The following is a 22,381-nucleotide window of genomic DNA, read 5'->3' on the forward strand; positions in this document are numbered from 1 at the left end:
AAGAGTGATGCAAAGAGGAAGTGAATAAAGCTTCTTAAGTGTCGACCTGACAAGAGAACAGAGAGAGGGAGGGACATGCTGGTGTAGAGGGAGGGAGAGGGTGAGAGATAGAGACATAGGGATGTGAAGGGAGGGAGAGGGTGAGAGATAGAGAGACATAGGGATGTGAAGGGAGGGAGAGGGTGAGAGATAGAGAGACATAGGGATGTGAAGGGAGGGAGAGGGTGAGAGATAGAGACATAGGGATGTGAAGGGAGGGAGAGGGTGAGAGATAGAGAGACATAGGGATGTGAAGGGAGGGAGAGGGTGAGAGATAGAGACATAGGGATGTGAAGGGAGGGAGAGGGTGAGAGATAGAGAGACATAGGGATGTGAAGGGAGGGAGAGGGTGAGAGATAGAGACATAGGGATGTGAAGGGAGGGAGAGGGTGAGAGATAGAGAGACATAGGGATGTGAAGGGAGGGAGAGGGTGAGAGATAGAGACATAGGGATGTGAAGGGAGGGAGAGGGTGAGAGATAGAGAGACATAGGGATGTGAAGGGAGGGAGAGGGTGAGAGATAGAGACATAGGGATGTGAAGGGAGGGAGAGGGTGAGAGATAGAGAGACATAGGGATGTGAAGGGAGGGAGAGGGTGAGAGATAGAGACATAGGGATGTGAAGGGAGGGAGAGGGTGAGAGATAGAGAGACATAGGGATGTGAAGGGAGGGAGAGGGTGAGAGATAGAGACATAGGGATGTGAAGGGAGGGAGAGGGTGAGAGATAGAGAGACATAGGGATGTGAAGGGAGGGAGAGGGTGAGAGATAGAGACATAGGGATGTGAAGGGAGGGAGAGGGTGAGAGATAGAGACATAGGGATGTGAAGGGAGGGAGAGGGTGAGAGATAGAGAGACATAGGGATGTGAAGGGAGGGAGAGGGTGAGAGATAGAGAGACATAGGGATGTGAAGGGAGGGAGAGGGTGAGAGATAGAGAGACATAGGGATGTGAAGGGAGGGAGAGGGTGAGAGATAGAGACATAGGGATGTGAAGGGAGGGAGAGGGTGAGAGATAGAGAGACATAGGGATGTGAAGGGAGGGAGAGGGTGAGAGATAGAGACATAGGGATGTGAAGGGAGGGAGAGGGTGAGAGATAGAGAGACATAGGGATGTGAAGGGAGGGAGAGGGTGAGAGATAGAGACATAGGGATGTGAAGGGAGGGAGAGGGTGAGAGATAGAGACATAGGGATGTGAAGGGAGGGAGAGGGTGAGAGATAGAGACATAGGGATGTGAAGGGAGGGAGAGGGTGAGAGATAGAGACATAGGGATGTGAAGGGAGGGAGAGGGTGAGAGATAGAGACATAGGGATGTGAAGGGAGGGAGAGGGTGAGAGATAGAGAGACATAGGGATGTGAAGGGAGGGAGAGGGTGAGAGATAGAGACATAGGGATGTGAAGGGAGGGAGAGGGTGAGAGATAGAGAGACATAGGGATGTGAAGGGAGGGAGAGGGTGAGAGATAGAGACATAGGGATGTGAAGGGAGGGAGAGGGTGAGAGATAGAGACATAGGGATGTGAAGGGAGGGAGAGGGTGAGAGATAGAGAGACATAGGGATGTGAAGGGAGGGAGAGGGTGAGAGATAGAGACATAGGGATGTGAAGGGAGGGAGAGGGTGAGAGATAGAGAGACATAGGGATGTGAAGGGAGGGAGAGGGTGAGAGATAGAGACATAGGGATGTGAAGGGAGGGAGAGGGTGAGAGATAGAGAGACATAGGGATGTGAAGGGAGGGAGAGGGTGAGAGATAGAGACATAGGGATGTGAAGGGAGGGAGAGGGTGAGAGATAGAGACATAGGGATGTGAAGGGAGGGAGAGGGTGAGAGATAGAGAGACATAGGGATGTGAAGGGAGGGAGAGGGTGAGAGATAGAGACATAGGGATGTGAAGGGAGGGAGAGGGTGAGAGATAGAGAGACATAGGGATGTGAAGGGAGGGAGAGGGTGAGAGATAGAGACATAGGGATGTGAAGGGAGGGAGAGGGTGAGAGATAGAGACATAGGGATGTGAAGGGAGGGAGAGGGTGAGAGATAGAGACATAGGGATGTGAAGGGAGGGAGAGGGGTAGAGGGAGGAATATAGAGAGGGAGAGGGTGTGAGAGGGTGAGGTCGAGCCACAGCTAGAGGTGAAGAGAGAGAGAGACAACCTCAATGTGTCAGAGAATGAGTCACTCTTGTCCCAGAGGGAGCCCAGGTGTGGAACAGTGTTTTTATTCAGCACTCATTTAGATACTTACAACTCACGCAGCTGCTGCCCATGACCACCATTAATAAGGTAACTTAGAAATACACGTTGTAACCAATACAGAACCATAGAAATAGAAGGCACTTGGTACACGTCTCAAAACAAGCCCACATACATATGGCCCTGTGTGTATGTGAATATCTACATACAAATATATACGTGTGTCTGTGTAATGTCGTTTATGTAACTGTGTGTATGTTTATGGATGACTAACGTAATAAATAGTTGATGTGATCGATAACGATGAATATATAATAACCGATTATGCAATTGTGTGTGTGTCTCTATGTATTCAGCTCATGCTGTGTGTATGTTTGTGTGTGTATGTCTGCTAGGTGTGTGTGTCTCTATGTGTCCAGGTCATGCAGTGTGTATGTGTCTGTGTGTGTATGTCTGCTATGTGTGTGTGTCTCTATGCGTCCAGGTCATGCAGTGTGTATGTGTCTGTATGTGTCTGTGTGTGTATGTCTGCTAGGTGTGTGTGTCTCTATGAGTCCAGGCTCATCAGCAGGGCCGTGCCTCTCTTCACCCAGTGGTCCGGGGGGACAGCCCCCGACTTCAGCTCCACCCCCACCACGAAGGAGGGCATCCCCCCCCCACCCGCACGCACCGGGAAGTAGTAGCAGGGACACACGTACATACCTACATGGAGACAGACAGACAGATATTAGACACACACACACACACACACACACACACACACACAGTGAGATAATAGGCAGCTGTTAAGCAGAGACACTGTAGGGAATGACATCATCAAGCAGGTGAAGACACACACACACACACACACACACACACACACACACACACACACACACACACACACACACACACACACACACACACACACACACACACACACACACACACACACACACACACACACACACACACACACACGCACACGCACACGCACACACACGGAAAATAGTCCAGGGCTGTGGCAGTGGAGGCAGGCATAGACGACGTTCGAGGAAGATAACCGGCTGGCCGACAGACAGGTTAGACAGACAGAAAGACGGATAGGCAGACAGGCACCTAGCCAGACTAACAGTACAGTCAGAGTAACACTCAGTCAGAGTGGCAGACAAGCATTCAGACAGGCCGACAGACAGGCAGACAGACATCCAGCCATGCAGCCAGTCATCCGTCCATGCATGTGGGTGTGGCTCACTCTTGGCGGTCTTCTTGCGGTTCTCGGTGGGTCTGAAGTGGATGGTGGGGATGGGGCAGACCAGCCTCATGGCCTCGGCCTCCACCAGACAGGCGCCCTTCTTGTCCCAGCCAGCCCCCTGCAGGTACAAGCCCCGGATGTACACCCCGTCCTGGGCACAGCGGAGAAGAGCAGGAGGCCCCCTTACCGTCAGGGGAGCTCTTTGCACTTCGTTACTCTAAAATGTTCTTGTTTGTATTTGTATTCTTATTTGTATGTGTGTGTGTGTGTGTGTGTGTGTGTGTGTGTGTGTGTGTGTGTGTGTGTGTGTGTGTGTGTGTGTGTGTGTGTGTGTGTGTGTGTGTGTGTGTGTGTGTGTGTATGTGTATGTTTGATTGTGTGTGTGTGTGTGTGTGTGTGTGTGTGTGTGTGTGTGTGTGTTTGAGAGTGAATGATTCAGTGTTCGTGCGTGTGCGTGTCTGTGTGTGTGTGTGTGTGTGTGTGTGTGTGTGTGTGTGTGTGTGTGTGTGTGTGTGTGTGTGTGTGTGTGTGTGTGTGTGTGTGATTGTGTGTGTGTTTGAGAGTGAATGATTCAGTGTTTGTGCGTGTGCATGTCTGTGTGTGTGTGTGTGTGAGTGTGTGTGTGTTTGAGAGAGAGAGTGACTCAGTGTGTTTGTGTGTGTGTGTGCGTGCATGCATATGTACGCACACACAAGACCATGATGATCAACTTTACGAAAGAGAACCCCTATGGGAAGTGAGCAGCTATTATTAGGCAGAGGGAAAAGTCAGGGTCACTTTCAGGAGCGATGAGGATGACAGGGCTTTCAGGGGGGAATAGTGTGAATCTGAATCTCTACGTCGGTGTGAAATGATGAATGTGATGGAGGTGAGGGGACGAAGGGTCAGTGTTAATGGTTAGGGCGTAGCGTTGGTGGAGGAGGTGAGGTTATGGTGATGTAAAGGTCGCTGGCTCACCTTGGGGGGGGAGAGGAGGTGGCTGTCATCCATCGTGGCCACCACAAACTCCCAGGAGAGGGTGTCCACCGACACCTGACAACACAACATCAAATAACATTATGCACAACACAACTTCATGTACTGCGGCCAGGAAGGTTTCCACCGACACACATAATACATTCAATACAAAACTACTAATTACAAACACATCATATGTAATAATTCAAAAACAGAGAAAGAAATGATGATACAGTGCAAATCTGTATCAGCAGTATACAAAATCCAACAGATGAATACAACTAACACATAGCAGAACACAAAACACCACAGAGTACACACTAACCCTAACCCTAACCCTACAACAACAAAGAACACAACTTATCACATACTACAAAACAACACAAATCCAAACACAGAATAAAAAACAAAATTCAAATGAACCAAAAGCATGACGCAGCCCATGATAAACAACTCATACGACACAACACAATGTGGACAGGCGGCTGCTGCCACAGAGACCGTCCCTGTCACTGGTCGCCTCCCAGACCATGTCACTCATACACAGTAAATGTGACACATATGAGTACGGTAGGATCTCACAGGGAGAACATCAGGCCACTGTGCTAGTGTCTTTGTGACGTGCTGAGAGGCTAACGCTGCCTGCGATGAGCGGCAACAGCTAGCGACAGTTGGCAGCAGCCAAGGCAGCCCAGGGATGTGTAGCGTGTGTGTGTGTGTGTTTGGATGCCGTTGATTCTTGTGTTCATATAATTGGGGTGATGACTGTATTTGAATCACTGGAGGATGCTGTTGTTGGTGTTCATTACGGAGAGCTGAAATGCTACATATACTTTCTGTCTCTATGTAATGGTGACATACCTTGGGTATGTGCAGGTGTGTGTGTGTGTGTCTGTGTATTGTTTCTTTACATGCACCTGTTTCGTGCGTGAGCATCTGCATGTCTGTTTATGAGTGTCAATCAGTGTGAGTTAGGGTTGTAGAATATATAACGGTATTTATCGGGGGACGAGAGAAAAAGACGATCCATAGATATTTCTCTCTATCCTTCCTATCGCTGTTTTACTTTACGGGCATTATTTTACATCATTCTGACACTGTTTTTAGTTCCCTACACGTTCTCGAAGAATACAAAACATGGAGGAGAGTGGGAAAGTCTTTAGCGTACAGATTTGTGGTTTTGTTTGTTATGGACAGCTGTTGATTTTGATGATTCTGAGAAGCCCAACCCAAGAGACGGTTGTGCTTCTCAGTATTACGCTATGGTGTGTGGGGCATTTCATATACAACATCATTCCATTATATACTCATTTTACAACAACGGTACTACAAAAGTATTGCAAAGTTGCTGTGGGTCGTCACACCCCCCCCTTCTTCCTAGAACGCTCAGCCAAAAGCACGTATCTTTCAATCTCATATAGTGTTCGGGTTTCAGCTGAAACATTGGGTTCAATTACTTACTTAATTTAACAACTGACCTGTGGATATGCCCATGACATATTTCGTTATCGAGACATGAAACAACAACCCATATCTTGATAGAGGATGTTGTCCATATGGCACAGCCCTAGCGCCTGTGTTTTTGTGTGTCTTTGGGTGTGCGTGTCACCTTGTTGTTTCGTGCAGAAGCCTGCAGCACGGCGGTCAGGAAGCCTGTGGGGAAGGTGAAGCCGGACAGCCAGAACAGGACGGGGGGGTGCGCCGTCGTGGCCCAGCGGGCAAACTGATCCATGCGCTGGCACAGGTCCCGGGTCCAGGAGGCCAGGGGCTTCAGGGACGGGTAGGCCTGAAGACCCCGCAGGGAGACAGGGATGGATGGGAGGGAGAGAGGAGGAGAGCACTGTTATGAGTAGTCAAGGTAGAGGACAAACTAGCTATAGAAGCAGACACACTAGCTTCAGCATAGGACAAGCTAGCTATAGCAGAAGACAAACTAGCTATTGCACAGGCCAAACATGCTCGATATAGAATAGGACAAGACAGCTTTAGAATAGAACCAACAAGCTAGTTATAGATAGAGCAGGGGAAAAGCTAGCTCTAGAAGAGACCAAGTTAGTTAAAGGAGGGGAAAAGTATGTTTGAGAATAGGACAAGCTAGTAATAGCATTGGCCAAGTTAGCTACATTAGAAAACACACTAGCAAGCTACAACACAAAGCTAGCTAAAGTGTCGGAAACAGAAGTTAGGCAAAGGACAAGCTAGCTCCTTTAGATCACAGCAGCTATGTCCTTGGCTTTCTCCAGTATTTTATTCCATCACTATTGTTGTGGATCTCGTAGAAGCCCAGAGAACAGACAGTTGCAGCAGCTGACACTGGGGCTAATTCCACAAGGTTTCCAGCCCATAACATCACTACATTCCAGACTACATAGCTCATTACCGCTGTCTAGAGGGACGCTTCACTGACCAACACTTTATATATATAGAGAAAGTATCAATCTTTATATTTGAAGTAGCAGTTGCCAATGTCTTTGTATTTTTGTACAGGTCTAAAGACCTAACAAACTTAGATGGGTGATGATTTGGGTTGGTTGACCTGGTTTAAGAATTTATACCTATATAATGTGATTTGGATTGGGGGATCCATAATAAGACCTTGTGAATATGATCTGAAAAAGGTGATCCTGCTTTAGACTTAGTGAATATGATTTGGTTTGGTTGATCCTGTTTTAGACGTAGGTAATCATATTTTGGATTGGGTGATCTGGTTTTAGACCAAGTGATCAAGATTTGAATAGGATTATCCGGATTTAGACTTAATGATCATGATTTGGTTTGGTGATCTGGTTTAAGACTGCTTGAAAACGATTTGAGTTGGATGATGAGGTTTGAGATTGCGTTACCACGATTTGGATAAGGTGATCCCGTTTCTAGTAAGCATGCTTTTGGGGGGTTTGCCATCGGTTATCAGTGTGTGGCAAAGTGTCACTTTACATCTGCAGCCAGCAGCAGGCCTTAGAATAAGCGAGGTACAGCTGTGTGTGATGTGTCTGGCTGTGTAGAAGGGAGGAGGGCGGTGGGAGGCGGCCCAGCTGGGACCAGAGGGGGTCTGATATGGGATCAGAGGAGCAGACACATGTTCCCACCACCCACCCTGCTGCTGGAGCCTTAAACACACAGCACTCTAGGACGAGATAGACCAGATAGATGAACAGCCTGAGGGCTCTGCTGAGATTAGGCTTGCACACACACCCACACACGAGTGCATGCACACGTACACACAAATGTATGTACACACACACACCCGCCTTTGCAAACTTCACGTGTTTAATCCAATCTTTCTAACTTGCAAATATTTCAAGTGTGCACCCACGCAAAACCTGCATTAAAGACACATGCTTGTGCAAGCTGCACACACATGAGTGCAATGCAATCATTCTAACTCTCAAATATCCCTTGCACTGACACGCACACACACATGGGCCCACACACACACAGGCCTACATTCACACACATGCTCACACACAGAGGCTTGTGATTAAATGAGACACAAGATGGCCACAGAGAGAGCAAGGCAGGCAGGCTAAAAGAAAAGCCGTCTCTGGGCTCAACTAATGATATGCTGCCATGCCAGAGCAATGAGAGAGGGGGAGAGAGAGAGAGAGAGAGAGAGAGAGAGAGAGAGAGAGAGAGAAACACACAGATACACACAAAGATACAGAGACAGAGAAAGAGACGGAGGGAGAGAGAGAGAGAGAGAGAGAGAGAGAGAGAGAAACATACATACAGGGAGGGCGGGAGAGAGAGGGTGACCTAAACCAAGAGAACCAAGAGTGTCCCAGAGAGAAAACGTGAGAGGGAGAGGGCGAGGGAGAGGGAGAGAGATAGAAACAAAGTGAGAGACCCCAATAGAAAGAGAGACGTGATGGCGGGATGGAACAATGGCGAGACCGGGTGGGGACCACACAGTGCTCTGAGTGTGTATGCGTGTTTGTGTGTGCGTTTGTGTGTATGTGTGTGCGTTTGTGTGAGCGAGGTAACATGGGGGTTGGTAATCAAGAACGCACTGAAGACAAATATAGAGTGAGAGAGCAGAGGTGGAGAAAGAGAGACAGAGAAGAGAGAGAGAGAGAGATGGATTGAATGACACGGAGACCAGAGAAGAGAAAAAGAGACGGGAGAGGAACAGATGAGGAAGGGAAAATAAGGATAGGATGAGGGGGGGAGGGGGGGGTCTAGTTAACAAGAGGTCAGCAGAATAAGATCACAAACACACTACACACAGACACACACTACCCACAGACACAGTGGTATTGGGTTTGTGGCTGTCTCTGGGATATAGCAGCGCTGGTCTAGTGGTCTCATTACACTACAATTACTCTGCAGACACTGCTTTTGTCCCGTACAGACCCCTGCTCCCTCCAGCAGACACGCACGCACGCACACGCACACGCACACGCACACGCACACACACACACTCAAATAGACACATCCACTCATCGTGTATATTGGATACTCTGACACCTCACACTGCTGTCAACATGTACTTGGTTATTGAGTTGTGCTTTTATACTAGCTGCCTCACATGTCCTAATACACTGTAACCCGTACCATCTGAACAAAGTTCTGCATGGAAAAATACATATATTTGAATTAAATACAATTTCTTGTTATATATAGAGAGAATAATGAGGCCCTGGCAGCTTTCCCGTGCCCTGCTCTGGCTTCATTAGAACGGGACTTTCCTTTACCCAGCGAGGACCAAACACAGCCCAGGTGTGTGTGTGTGTGTGTGTGTGTGTGTGTGTGTGTGTGTGTGTGTGTGTGTGTGTGTGTGTGTGTGTGTGTGTGTGTGTGTGTGTGTGTGTGTGTGCGTGTGTGTGGACAATAGGTGTGTGTGTGTCTGTGTGCGGCAGGGCAGACTGATGGTTACCCACAGCCCAGTGAGTCACTCCAGAGGGCGGTGAGTCACTACAGAGTCCAGCCTGCGGGGGTCTGACCGGCTGACGTCAGCCAATCACGTCGCGGTGTCACCGGTCAGAATGGAACGGAGGGCTTATAGCATCTGACAGACAGAACAGCAGCACTGGACCAGAACCAGAGAGCCACTGAATAAGAGCACATGAGAACTGCTAACTTACTCAGTGTTTTTATTTTGAACCCTGTTTACATCAAGGCAAATGGATGCCAATGAATGTGCATGGGTGGTCTAAAGCAAAAATGAAAATAGGATCTGGACATTGTATTAACACCTGTATGCTGTAACCGGAAATAGGATAGTGTAGATAGACATATACCTGTGTGCTTTTATTTTGAAGAAACAACTTCCAACCCAACCCAACATCAGGGTTAATGGATGTCACTCTATGCAAATTGATTAAAGTAAGTTAACAACAAACCAGCAATGGCAGGGAACAGCAGTATGCCTTAACATGCATACACTGAAGTGGATTATTTGGCCTTATCTATTAACAGGGGAACAGAAAGAGAAAGAGAAAGAGAGAGAGAGAGAGAGAGAGAGAGAGAGAGAGAGAGAGAGAGAGAGAGAGAGAGAGAGAGAGAGAGAGAGAGAGAGAGAGAGAGATACACTCCATATATATTTTCCCTGAGCCGGGCTTCTCATTTGCTCCTCCATCCCCATGGCTGCGGGCCGCCAGCAGTACTGCCAATCGACACCTGTTTCTAAAGTATTGATCCGAGCGGTTCTGCTCCTCACCGCGCCGCCGAAGAGCCCTTGTTTGGTGATTGCTCGAGGATTTAGGTGTGGTGGGCGACAAACACACACATCCTGTATGTGTACGCAGACACAAGTACACACACGCAGACTCTCATACACACTCATGCGCACGTACGCACACACACATACATATACAAATACACAAACACACACACGTGCATACAGGTATACGCAAACACATACAAGCACGTATGTGTATTCAAATAAACACAAACACACACAAATAGAGAAGGTGTGAAACACATCTTGTGATGTTGGAGAGAGGGAGATGAAAGCGAGGGTGAATATAAAATGTGTTTCTATTTGTAGATGTGTGGGCTTGTTTGTTTGTGTGTGATCGAGAGAGAGAGAGAGAGAGAGAGAGAGAGAGAGAGAGAGAGAGAGAGAGAGAGAGAGAGAGAGAGAGAGAGAGAGAGAGAGAGAGAGAGAGAGAGAGAGAGAGAGAGAGAGGAGGAGAGAGAGAGAGAGAGAGAGAGAGACCTTCTCCCACAGTGGTGGGACGCGGGCGTCATGGATACAGTTGAAGGTCTCCTCCAGGTTGGATGACATCACCACCAGACCTTTGATGCCCTTCTCCAGCTCCACCAGGGAGGATCTGATCACACACACATGCATCAAAATTAGACACACACTCACAAATTAGATACACATATACCCACCCACTCACACGCATATGCAAAAAAAGACATACATAAATTAGAATCACACACACACACACACACACACACACACACACACACACACACACACACACACACACACACACACACACACACACACACACACACACACACACACACACACACACACACACACACACAGATCCTAGCAGGCACAAATTATGTCTCTCTGTCACACTGTTGTACACCCACACTTAGCTTAATTGTGAGCCAGACACGGCATCACCAACGGTTTCTAATTAATACTGTTGCACATTCAACTCCCTTCATCCCCCACAGCCTCCCTCATCCCCTAATCTGGGACCTAGTAGCCTTGGGCCGGACACCCAGGCCCAGTAGGGGTGGGGTTACACCTCGTTTCCCGCTTCGTTACGGAGATATTCTACCGCGTAAACCTCATTGGCGCAAGGGGATGAAGCATTCAGAAGGGGATTATAAGAAATGGATTTCCACAGTGGCTAGTCTACACAGTGGTGAATCGAAACCTTTACAGTCTTTTAACCACTGCTGGTCGAGTATGTGTGCTGCAAATGACGCACTTACAGATCCCTGCCTCCAGCGGTACGATTGGTCGAAAACCAAATCCGAAGTGAAAGAAGGGAAACGCTTTGTTCCCGGAGACTTGAGCTCGTCTGCCATCAGACTTAACATACAAAAACCCAAAGTCTGAATTGTGAGACCACTCTCTCCCCCGTCGACCCCGGAGCCCAGGCGTGGGGGCCTACCTGATGGTGTCCAGCAGGGCGTTGTATCTCTGGATCTCCTGCAGCAGCACCACGTTGAGGGGCGACGGGTCGTCCTGCAGTAGTGCCCTGGTCCCCTCGTAGTCGATGGCCTCGGGCAGCTTCTCCCGTATGTCGGCCGCCAGCTCCAGCACCTTTGGGGGGGGGGGGGAACAGGTGTGAGACCGCTGTTTGGCACCACCGGGAAAACCCCCGTGCTCGTGAGGTTAAGCGATGGCGGATTCAGAGCAAGCACGCACGCCCGCACGCACACACGCACGCACGAACGCACACACATCCACGCTAACACACACGGGCACACACACACACACGGGCACACACACACACACACACACACACACACACACACACACACACACACACACACACACACACACACACACACACACACACACACACACACACACACACACACACACACACACACACACACACACACACATACATACGGGCAACCACATAGAAAGGCTGTTCCTGAATATGGGTTCTGGCGGTACATTTTGCCAAACACTAGTGACACATGAGTGACAGAGGGGGGTTCTGCAGCTTGCAGAAGCGTCTTGACAGGCACCGGCACTGGCAAACACACTGCTGTTAACACAACGCAGGCTAACTCTTCACCGCTAACACGCTATTGCGAAAACACAGCCGCTCACACACCCGAGCCGACACACACAGCTGCTCACACACAGCAGGCCGATTACACACTGAAGCTACCCCACGACCGTTAATACATGGCAGAGCTAACACAGCGCCGCCAGTAGGTACACCAAAGCATGAGTGACATGAGTAAATAAATAAGATGCAGGGATACATTAATACATTCATAAAAAGAAACACATGAAAAATAACCCATTCCTATTTTTTTTGGAGATCTCTACAATGAGAGTGAAAGAAAAGCAACCTCTCACTGATGATACACACAGCCCCCCCCCCCGCCCTCCTGAGCCCTGACCTTGTCCTCCTTGCTGGGCCCCGAGGCCCCAGCAGTGCTGCTGGGGACCTGCGGCTGCAGCGACAGCAGCGTGTCGAACAGCGTGCGCGTCTCGGCGATCTGGCTGGCGATGTCGGCGTTGGGGTGCTGGCCGAACACCTCGGGGTGCTCTGTGGCGGGCAGCTGGCCCACGTATTCCCGGTAGGAGGCTTGGGGCCCGTCCCGGGGGATGTAGTAGGTGGGCAGGGACGAGAGCCTGCAGGGGTAGAGGGTCGGGGTTGAGAACGGTGCAGGGTGGTTCAGTGTGCGGTCGGTTAGCGCATTCCCAGCCCAGAGGTTCTAGGTCCGATCTCCCAAGTCTGCAGTCTAATTTATAGGGATCCTACAGAAAGATGCCCATTTAGATTTACATTTAGGGCATTAAGCCACTTTCATCCAAAGCGACTTACAATATTTGTCAGAAGAAAGAGTACAGTTAGGATGTTCCTAGAACAAAGTGCCAAGCACTAGCAATTTTAGGGTTGACCCCTTCCCAATATACAACAAAGCTAGCTAGGATGAGATGATACACAACACTAAGTGCTATTTATAAGTGCAAGGACGTACAACATACAATAAGTGCCTATGGTAACTAATGTGCGTAAGCCCCTAACCCCTACAATATTGTAAGTCGGATACCGAAGTCAACCCAGGGAGGGGGTCGTTGGGCAGGTAGGCATTGTACCCATCCCCATGAAGTTGTAAGTGTAGTGCAATGTAGTGGCAGAGACATTGTTTGCTTTGTATTACATGGTTCACTCTGCCATAAAGGGCTACCGTGAGTGGTTTTGATTGTGTTTACCTGCTGTGAAATAAAGGAAGTAAAGAGTAGAGGAAGGTGGTTGCTCGTGCGCTAACCCACGTCGTCAACGTGCCGTCTATTGATTTCAACCAGAGGGCCTTTATATGCCACACATCCTACCCTGGTTCTTTCAACCCACCTCCCTGTGTGACTGCATTGTGCTGTCCTCAAAGGCACCAAAAGACCATCAGAAACACATCAAGGAAAAAAATAGGGCTTGTCAGAGTTCTAGTGAGGACAGAGAGACAGGTGAGATGTTTCTCTTTGTGGGCTATGTGCCCTGCTCATTGATTTTATTGTACCAGATGCTCCCTCGCGCTAAAGGAACATTTACTATACGCTCTAAGATCACCCTTCACCAGTCACACACAGACCAAATGAGCCGGCACAGATGGATTTTCTTAAAATGAGGGTAAAAAACGAAATCCTTTCTGCTTCCATTGCTTGGAGCGACAATGCCGGTTTCATTTTTGAAGAATGCCATCTGTATTTAATTATTATTTGTTTCTAAATAATTGATTGTGTGTTTTATTATTTTGGCAAAGTATATCTAGAGCTTCCCGCACCACTGAACACCTACATCCTGAGCAGACACCATGGTAATAAAATCAATAATTTACCAAAAACCTTCTCACATTCCAATTGAACTAAGAAGCTGCCTAACTGCATATCGTCCACTCAGTGAAACACTTACTTTAACAAAGTAGTTCACCTTATTTAAAATGTGCTGGAGCGGAGACGCATGCGAGTATATGCAGAGGTTTGCCCTTGGCATCCAACGACACACTAGTTAACCCCCCCAGGTGACGGCTGGCCGCGGGCAAAACACTACAATCACTACAATGGCTGCCCTTCTCCTCACTTCTTACACTACATTATAATGTTCAGCCACCAGTGGGCAATAGGGGACCGTGAACAGAGCCTTAACTGACACGGCACTCCTTTCTTCATGTCCCAGGTACACACACACACGCACACGCACACGCACACAGACACACACACACACACACACACACACACACACACACACACACACACACACACACACACACACACACACCCAGAGACACACAAACACACACACACACACACACACACACACACACACACACACACACACACACACACACACACACACACACACACCCAGAGACACACAAACACACACACACGCACACACACACAGACACACACACACACACACACACACACACACACACACACACACACACACACACACACACACACACACACACACACACACACACACAAAGACATACACCTAGACTATAAAATCCACTCTCTGTCAGGGACCACTCAAGCCTTTCTGTGTTGAGTGAATGAGGCAGCCATGTCGATGCCTGTGTGCTGTATTACAGACCAGTGATAAAAAGGTAGGAAAATCTGGTGAAAAGCGGAATCTTAACTGCACCAGTCAAAGTTAATCTGTGTGTTCGTATTTCCCGGGTTTTGACGAATATATGTTTTCCTTTTACATTCACAATGTTTATTTTCTTCCCTTCTTTCTCTTTGTACAATACAGAAACCGTCCACATGGTGGTGCTAGTGGCCCACCAAAAAGTAGAAGAAATCTGAATCGCCGAGGGAGTTGAGACTGAACCTGCCAGAGCCGCAGTGCGCTCCCGCCCCCCCCAACACACACACACACACACACACACACACACACACACACACACACACACACACACACACACACACACACACACACACACACACACACACACACACACACACACACACACACACACACACACACACACACACAGTCAAGAATAGGTAGGCATAGTCAGGCCGTCTGTATGCGTTTAGAGAACACAAGGTGTGTGAAGGTTGGAGTCTGCATCACATTTCCCAATCTCCCCCCACACATCCTCCCTGGATGTTAAAAAATACATTGCTATTGTGTGAAATTCATCAGTATTGTGTGAAATTGTGGATTCACAGCTTGACCTCTAGAATATGTAATATTTTTTTCTTTTCCTAATTGTGTCAAAATAGGCTATATTTGTGTTCAAGACAAACAAATGTAATTGCCAGGCATGGGCAAAAATATTGCTACGTAGAGGATTCAGAATAGAAATGTTGGTGTGTGTGCGTGGGTTTATGGGCGCATGTGTATGTGTATGTGTTTGTGTATGCGTGTGTGTGTGTACCTGTCGGGGGTGTGTATGTATGTATGCATGTATGTATGTATGTATGCATGCGTGTCTACACACAGGCCATCCACGGACTACATGTATACACCACTCCCGGGTCCTACTTGAAGAAGGGCTTGCTGAGCGCGGCGTGGCAGAACAGCTCGTTGATGTAGGTGGCCAGCAGCCGGCGGTCCCAGTCGTCGGTCACGTGGCCGCCGTAGTTGACGCCTGCGATCAGGTAGCGCAGGGCGTCCCAGGGGACCTCCTCGTACTCATCCAGGTACAGGCTCAGCAGGTTCTCACTCACCTGGGGGGGGACGGGGCCGGGGGAGGAGTGGGGAGGCGGGGGGGGGATAAGGGGGATGTTTTTGAGTTGGGGGGGGGGGGGGGATTGAGGGGGAAGATTGGAGGAGTGTGGGGAGGGAGGATAGGAGAGCATGGGGGGAGGATGGGATGGGAGGGGGATAAAGGGTTGGGAGATAGGGAGGGTTGTTATCAGGGTCCAAAACAAACACAGGCCGTCAGCTCATGGAGATCTAATTGACAGGTCAGAATCTTTATCAGGGTTATTATTTTTATTTATTTTTCCTTCTAAGTTTCAGAAGTGACTCACACACACCGACCCTGTGGGTGAGTATCTGTGTCCACTCAAAGAACAGTGTGGGTCCAAGTGGAGAGGCTGGTGTTGACGTGACATTTAAGAAAGGCTTTTGAGTAAGTGGTGGAAAAAAGAACCAAACCTAAACTGAAAACAAGAAGGAACGGTGGAGAGGGCAGAAATCACACTGAGTGGAACCCCTGCGGTTACAGAGCCACTGGGAGCTTTGTGCGTTCAATGTGTGTGTGGGTGTGTTTAAAAGCAAGGATTTGTATTTCTGCATAGCAGTGTGTTGCTCTTGTTGAGTGGCGTTTAACTCCACATACATGGGTATGTGGAGACGGAGAGACGCTCGGCCTGGCAGCCAATTTTAGTAGTCAGAGTCAATCAAAGTGTGCGGTATGTGTAAACATGTGTGTATTTGTGGAGCTGTGTGTGTATCTGTGTGCGTCTTTCTAAAAACATGGAGTTGGGTTGAACTTGTAGGAGCTCCTGGGAGCGGCGCCGGTGTCTCGGTGTGTTCAGCTTGCCAGGCCCTCTAAGCTGATTTCACAGGCTGTTGTGCAGGTTAATCACAGCCCGGGTGTCTGGCTTGGAATCTCCTTATCCAGAGTTTTGTCTTAGCGGAGCGGAGGTGGAGGGCAGGGCCGCGACTCAGGGCAAACAGCCGATCCTGCATTACCTCCGAGCTCGTTATAAACATCTCCAGGGAGGAGCCTTTGCCATCCCATGCTCGATGCTTGAACTACTTTAACGTTTAGCTTCACTGACACGGACCCAGTAATCTATTTCTAGCGTTAAATACCGTCTTTCTCCCATTACTTTGTTGCTGTGCACTGTCTTCGATAATAGACTAACGCAAATAATAACTGGTCGTGCAGAACTTCAGCAGTGTACTACATTTTTGTAGCGCTCCAAATATTGATTGGATGCTATTGAGTGTTCTCAGGCTCACTCGTAAGACGATGTGAGGATCTGCCAACCGACTAAATGTAAATGTCAATGTGTGTCTTGAACGGCATAAATGGGCAAATCCAAATCCTTGATAGCTTCAGCCAAAGTCATTACTACTTGATTAAATTGACCCCAAATATCATTTCAAACATAATCTAGACGAAGTTGGTGCCATGCTGGTTTCCCTCATTCCTCACCGGGACAACCAAAGGCCCTTAATCAGATGAAGGGGATGGAGAGGAGAGAGGAGGAGAGAGGAGGAGAGAGGCGGAGGACGTGAGGGGGGTAAGAACCAGCCCCTTCAACTGATCCTCCTGTCCGGTCCCCAATTTGAGCATTCACACTAGCGCCAGCTCCATCGTGCTCCACGGAGAGAGACTAATACCCATGCTCCAGGATATCATATTACACATCCATGCGCTAGTCAAATGCACGGCTTCGGTGACCTTCTAATGCGCATGTAAATGCTGGGGACCCGGGAAATAAAAATAAAATGTTGCGCCTGCTAGCGTTTCCGCTTGCGAGCCCATTTTTGTCGAGTTCTTATTATACATAAACGGACGTGAAGCTCCGGGTTAGGCCAATATGGCCGCTGCGGAAAAGCACGGACCTCGAAGTCGGAGTCGTTGAAGCCGTAGACGATGTTCCAGCCCAGCTGCAGGAACTTGTTCCTCTCCAGCAGCAGGCTGTGGAAGAAGCAGAGGGAGAAGAGGAGTCGGCGGTAGGGCACCGGCCGGGAGCAGCGGGCGAAGCGGGCCTCCGACACCAGCTGGTACAGACGCTTCATGTTGGCTTTTATTCCCTGGAGAGACGGAGAGGCGGGGGGTGGAGAAAGTAAATGGATACAGAGAGATGAGAGAGGAGTGAGAGCAAAATAGAGCAGGAGAGAAGGGGATCGAGTCGAGGTGGGAAGAGAGAGAGAGAAAGAAAGAGGGGGAGCAAGAGAAAAGAATGGTGACAGAAAGATGAAGAGAGAAATAGGAAAGAGAAGCAGAGAGAAACAGGGAGAAAGTTGAGAATGATGAGCGAGACAGGCAGAGTGATGTAGAGAGAGGGGGTGAGACAGAGGTGGGAGGAATGGAGAGAGAGAGTTATAGAGAGAGAGATCAGGTATACATGGTAAGAAAGAAGAGATTAAGGTCAGGCAGTATTTGCATGCACCTGCCTGTGATGTTTGGAGGATGTGCAAGGAAAGAGCAGATCAGTATGAACAGAGCATTGGAATGGTTTGTGTGTGTGTGTGTGTGTGTGTGTGTGTGTGTGTGTGTGTGTGTGTGTGTGTGTGTGTGTGTGTCTGTGTGTGTGTGTGTGTGTGTGTGTGTGTGTGTGTGTGTGTGTGTGTGTGTGTGTGTGTGTGTGTGTGTGTGTGTGTGTGAGTGTGTGTATGGGAGCAGCCAAGCATGCACTCTACACATACAGGGGTGCATGTGTGTGGTTTGTATATCTGGGTGCATGTCACGTATAGATATGTGACATGTGTGTATGTGCGTGTGTTTATATGTGTGGCCGTGTATATCTGCATGCGTGTATCGGTGTATGCACCGTGTTGGGAGTGTGTGTGTTTGTGTACGCATCAGGCATGATTGCTTCGTATGTGTGTTAATATCGTGTAAGGAGTTCTGTGTGTGTGCCTGTGTTTACATGCGTAGGGATCCAAGTGAAGTGGGTACATCTGTGTGTACGTGGGTGCACATCTGTGTGTACTCATGTGCACGTCGGCATGCACCTTTGGGGGCTCGGTGGTCATCTTGATGGCGGCCTGCAGGATGGCGATGGGGAAGTCTGGGTGAGGGGAGGAGCTGAGCCACAGCCTGAAGTCAGGGTGGCTAGGCTCCACCTGTAGCTGCTCCACCAGCTTGTCCAGCTCGGGCATCCAGGACAGGGACAGGTGGCAGTTGGCCAGGAACACCCAGTGGCCTGGGGGCAGGGGTGGACGGACTTAGTGAAGACCTCAGACTACTAAACAGCATTATAGTAGACAGTGACACGCCGAGGTAACCTTTAGAAAGAATTACTTTGCACTATATATGCAGACCGTTTTTTTGTGGTTTTTTTTACCACAGAGTACCTGTATATTATAGATTATGTTTAAATCTTTATTCTGTATTTTATTTTTGGCACTCATTTTATTATTCAATTATTATAAATACAAAAAATATATATAAATCTAGTATTTGCAATATTTCTCTAGTTTTCCATCTTCTTACTAATTTTATCACTACACTGTGCAGGTGTTTCCAATAACCCTTAATCAGCCAACATTAACAATCGCAATCAGTGAACTCATTGGAATCACAGATGGCACCAAAGCATCGGTCAATAGACACTTATTTCACATTGAAAAGACAAAGAAATGAAACGGTACATGATACCAAATAGCTGGCCTGGGGTAACGTGTAGACCTACACAAAGTAGCAAGCCACTGTGCAGATAGATGTTTATGTGTTGCTTGGCAACAGCCCAGTCGCTGAACTGTTTGTGTTGCTGCTTATTACTGTTAACTAATAACTGGGGCTTGTAGAACGGTTGTATAAAAGCAATATCACACTCTGGGTCATACTGCTATAATGAACATCAGCACTCCCTCTTATGTGATAATGATTAATTTGAGCATCCATCCTGTGGAAGACAGTATAGAGTTATCAAGTGCAGCAATATCTTCTTGTGTCCTCATCTCATTCAATATGCTTAGTTGCTTCGACTGATTTTATTTTAAAGGAATTCAGTTATACTGTGGCTGAATGATGCAATTGCGATGGTTTCGCTTGGTGTCATTCAATTATATTCTCCCTGACCATTTCATAGAGGGTTTAAGTGTCAAAAGAGAACATTGGGTCCTAAAAATATCCACTTGTTTGTCATCAAGTTTATATGTTCAAATATAGACCTGACAATTTTGGATTGCATTAGATTTATTGTTTTATTTGGAGAATTCGTCTAGAGTAGACCTTCCTCAAATATCTACGTTGGTGTCCACATTGATTATTTCACTTGCACAACAATCTAGGACGCATCCTCGCAGGATCTTCATTTTGGTATCAAGATTACATATTACAGCCCTTGCAGTTGTGGAGATAAACTACATTTATTTTGGCTATGGTCTTTTCAGAAGTGTCTATAGTGTCTATAGTGATGAGGTAGAGAGAGTAAGGGAGATGATATGGTCGTGTGATAGAGAGAGACTGCTCCTTGACTACACACCGCTTAATTTAACTGCTAATTTAATTTATTTAACTGCTAATTTCTGTGAATGTCATGTCATTTATTTATTTATCCACTGTATGACAACACAATGCTATATACAGCCATATGTTTATCTATATTTATCCTCTCTACAGTTCTCTACATGTATTTTATTTTATTTTACTTGAATCCTGTTTTACTTCTAGTCTTACTCTACTTTCAATATTAGCTAAGAGTTTATTGTTTACTGTTATTGTTTACTTTTTATAGTTAGCTAAGAGTTTATTGTTTTATCTTATATTGTATATATATTGTGTTGTGTTTCTGTAAGCTGCTGGACATTCAATTTCCTTGAGGGAGTTATCCCAAAAGGATCAATAAAGCCAAGTCTAAGTCTAGTCTAAGTCTAAGTCTAAGTAGCGTGAGAGACCAGGGAGGGTTGAACAGATAAACACAATCTGGTCTCCGGCTCTCATACACATCCTCCACTCAGTACACATTACACCCTACAGACTACCAGGGAACGGAAACATACTCAATGACCATTAGTCACAGCATCTCTCAACGTCTCTCCCTGTTGAGCCCCTCATCAGCCTCTCCTACAGCTCAATTAGCTCGACTTAGAATAGCTCTTTGTGTGTTGGCTTGGTCGCCTGCTCGTACGAGAAACCCCGCAGACAATGTGCATGCAGCGACCCAGGGTTGATGGTTTTGTATTTTTAGAGGAATTAATATCAGGGTTTCGGTCAGCGCCCTACCGACCTGTAGATCAAATGCCCTCATGTCCCATCTGGGACTAATAAAGCACATCTCATTATTATTTATCAGACTCTTAGCGGTTGTTTGACAAGCAAGAAGAGAAGGAGAGAGAGAGAGTGTAGGAGAAGGAGAGAGGGAGGAGCACATTGGTAAAATAAAAAGGTGAACATTAATCAAAGACAATATAGAAAATATAAATTGACATTTCCCCGGCAAGCAAAGTAATTGTGTGATGTATAACAGTGACATTTACCTGTTTACCGGGGAAGGGGGGACTACGGAAAAGCATGGGTCTCATCTGCTGTAATGAACTACTGCAAATCCGGTGGATGCGCGAGTGGCAGATAGAGAGGATAGAAGATAGATAGAGAGAGAGAGCAAGGGTAGAAGAGAGAGAGAGCGAGAGAGAAAGCAAGGCTCATCTAAATACAGTGGATCAATCAAATATTCATCCCGCCACATCCTCCTCAGAGAGCACCGTGCTCCAAATCAGAGGGTTCTGGAAGATACAACAAGCCCGTATCCTAGCAACGGAGGAGGAGAGTGGAGTAGGCGACGGAGGATGGAGGAGAGGGGTTACGGTACCTTGCTTGATCCCCTCCTGGATCATACGCCTGGCATTGGGCGCCTGGCCCTGGCCCAGGGAGAGTGCGTGGAAGCGGCTGCCCATGTCAGACGCCTCGGCCAGCTGGGTGAGGGCCCCCGTGGGGTCGACGCCGGGGGACAGCACGAAGATCAGGGGGTTCCTGGGGGTGGAGTCCTCCATCACCTGGAATAGAGGGTGGTGGTGGAGGGGTTGGTGGGGAAGTGGTAGGGACGATGGGGGTGTTGGTAGCGGTGGTGGTGCAGTGGTACGAATGTTGGTGGTAGAGGTGGTGTTGGTGGTGATCGAGGTGGTGTTGACGATAGTGGTGATGATGGTGGTTATGATGATGACGATAAGTGTGGTGATGATGATGGTTAGGACGAATGGGGGATGGTGGTGGTAATGTTGCGGATGATGATGATTTGGGTGGAGTACACACAAGGGAAAAAAATATTAAATTAAAAAGGGGGATGAGGAACAACACAAGTGGGCATGACAACACTTGACACACGTCTGAGGGGAGAGGGGAGAGAGAAGGGGACTTCGGGAGCCATCTGCCGTCAGACGGAACCAGAGCTCCTAGGATCCATGGTAACAACACACAAAAAAAGACTGAAACTTAAACAAGACGTGTTTAACTTTAAGGTGGCTGCGGCTCTTTTGTCAAAGACACACACACACACACACACAGAAACAATGAAGAGACGGAGAGACGCTCGGCCTGGCAGCCAATTTTAGTAGTCAGAGTCAATCAAAGAGAGGCTTATGGTTTGAGTGTGGGGGCGAGAGACCTCCCGCTGACAGGAAGCCTGGGAGAGAGAGACGAAGCGAGAGAGAGAGAGAGAGAGAGAG

The 22,381-nt window shown here is 48.0% G+C and overlaps 1 protein-coding gene across 1 annotated transcript in view; it reads right to left on the minus strand.

Moving 5' to 3' along the window:
• Positions 1-2,234: 2,234 nt before the first annotated feature.
• dnah2 (dynein, axonemal, heavy chain 2) overlaps positions 2,235-22,381 on the minus strand; it is a 212,076-nt gene continuing 191,929 nt past the window's right edge. The window contains 11 exon segments of the mRNA XM_060035906.1: positions 2,235-2,926; positions 3,459-3,609; positions 4,416-4,490; positions 6,025-6,201; positions 10,573-10,687; positions 11,498-11,649; positions 12,471-12,705; positions 15,572-15,756; positions 17,612-17,803; positions 18,728-18,918; positions 21,529-21,712. Coding sequence (XP_059891889.1) covers positions 2,772-2,926; positions 3,459-3,609; positions 4,416-4,490; positions 6,025-6,201; positions 10,573-10,687; positions 11,498-11,649; positions 12,471-12,705; positions 15,572-15,756; positions 17,612-17,803; positions 18,728-18,918; positions 21,529-21,712 — 1,812 coding nt within the window. The 3' untranslated portion in view covers positions 2,235-2,771.

Source organism: Gadus macrocephalus, chromosome 17 (assembly GCF_031168955.1).
Source record: "Gadus macrocephalus chromosome 17, ASM3116895v1".
Classification (NCBI taxonomy): domain Eukaryota; kingdom Metazoa; phylum Chordata; class Actinopteri; order Gadiformes; family Gadidae; genus Gadus; species Gadus macrocephalus.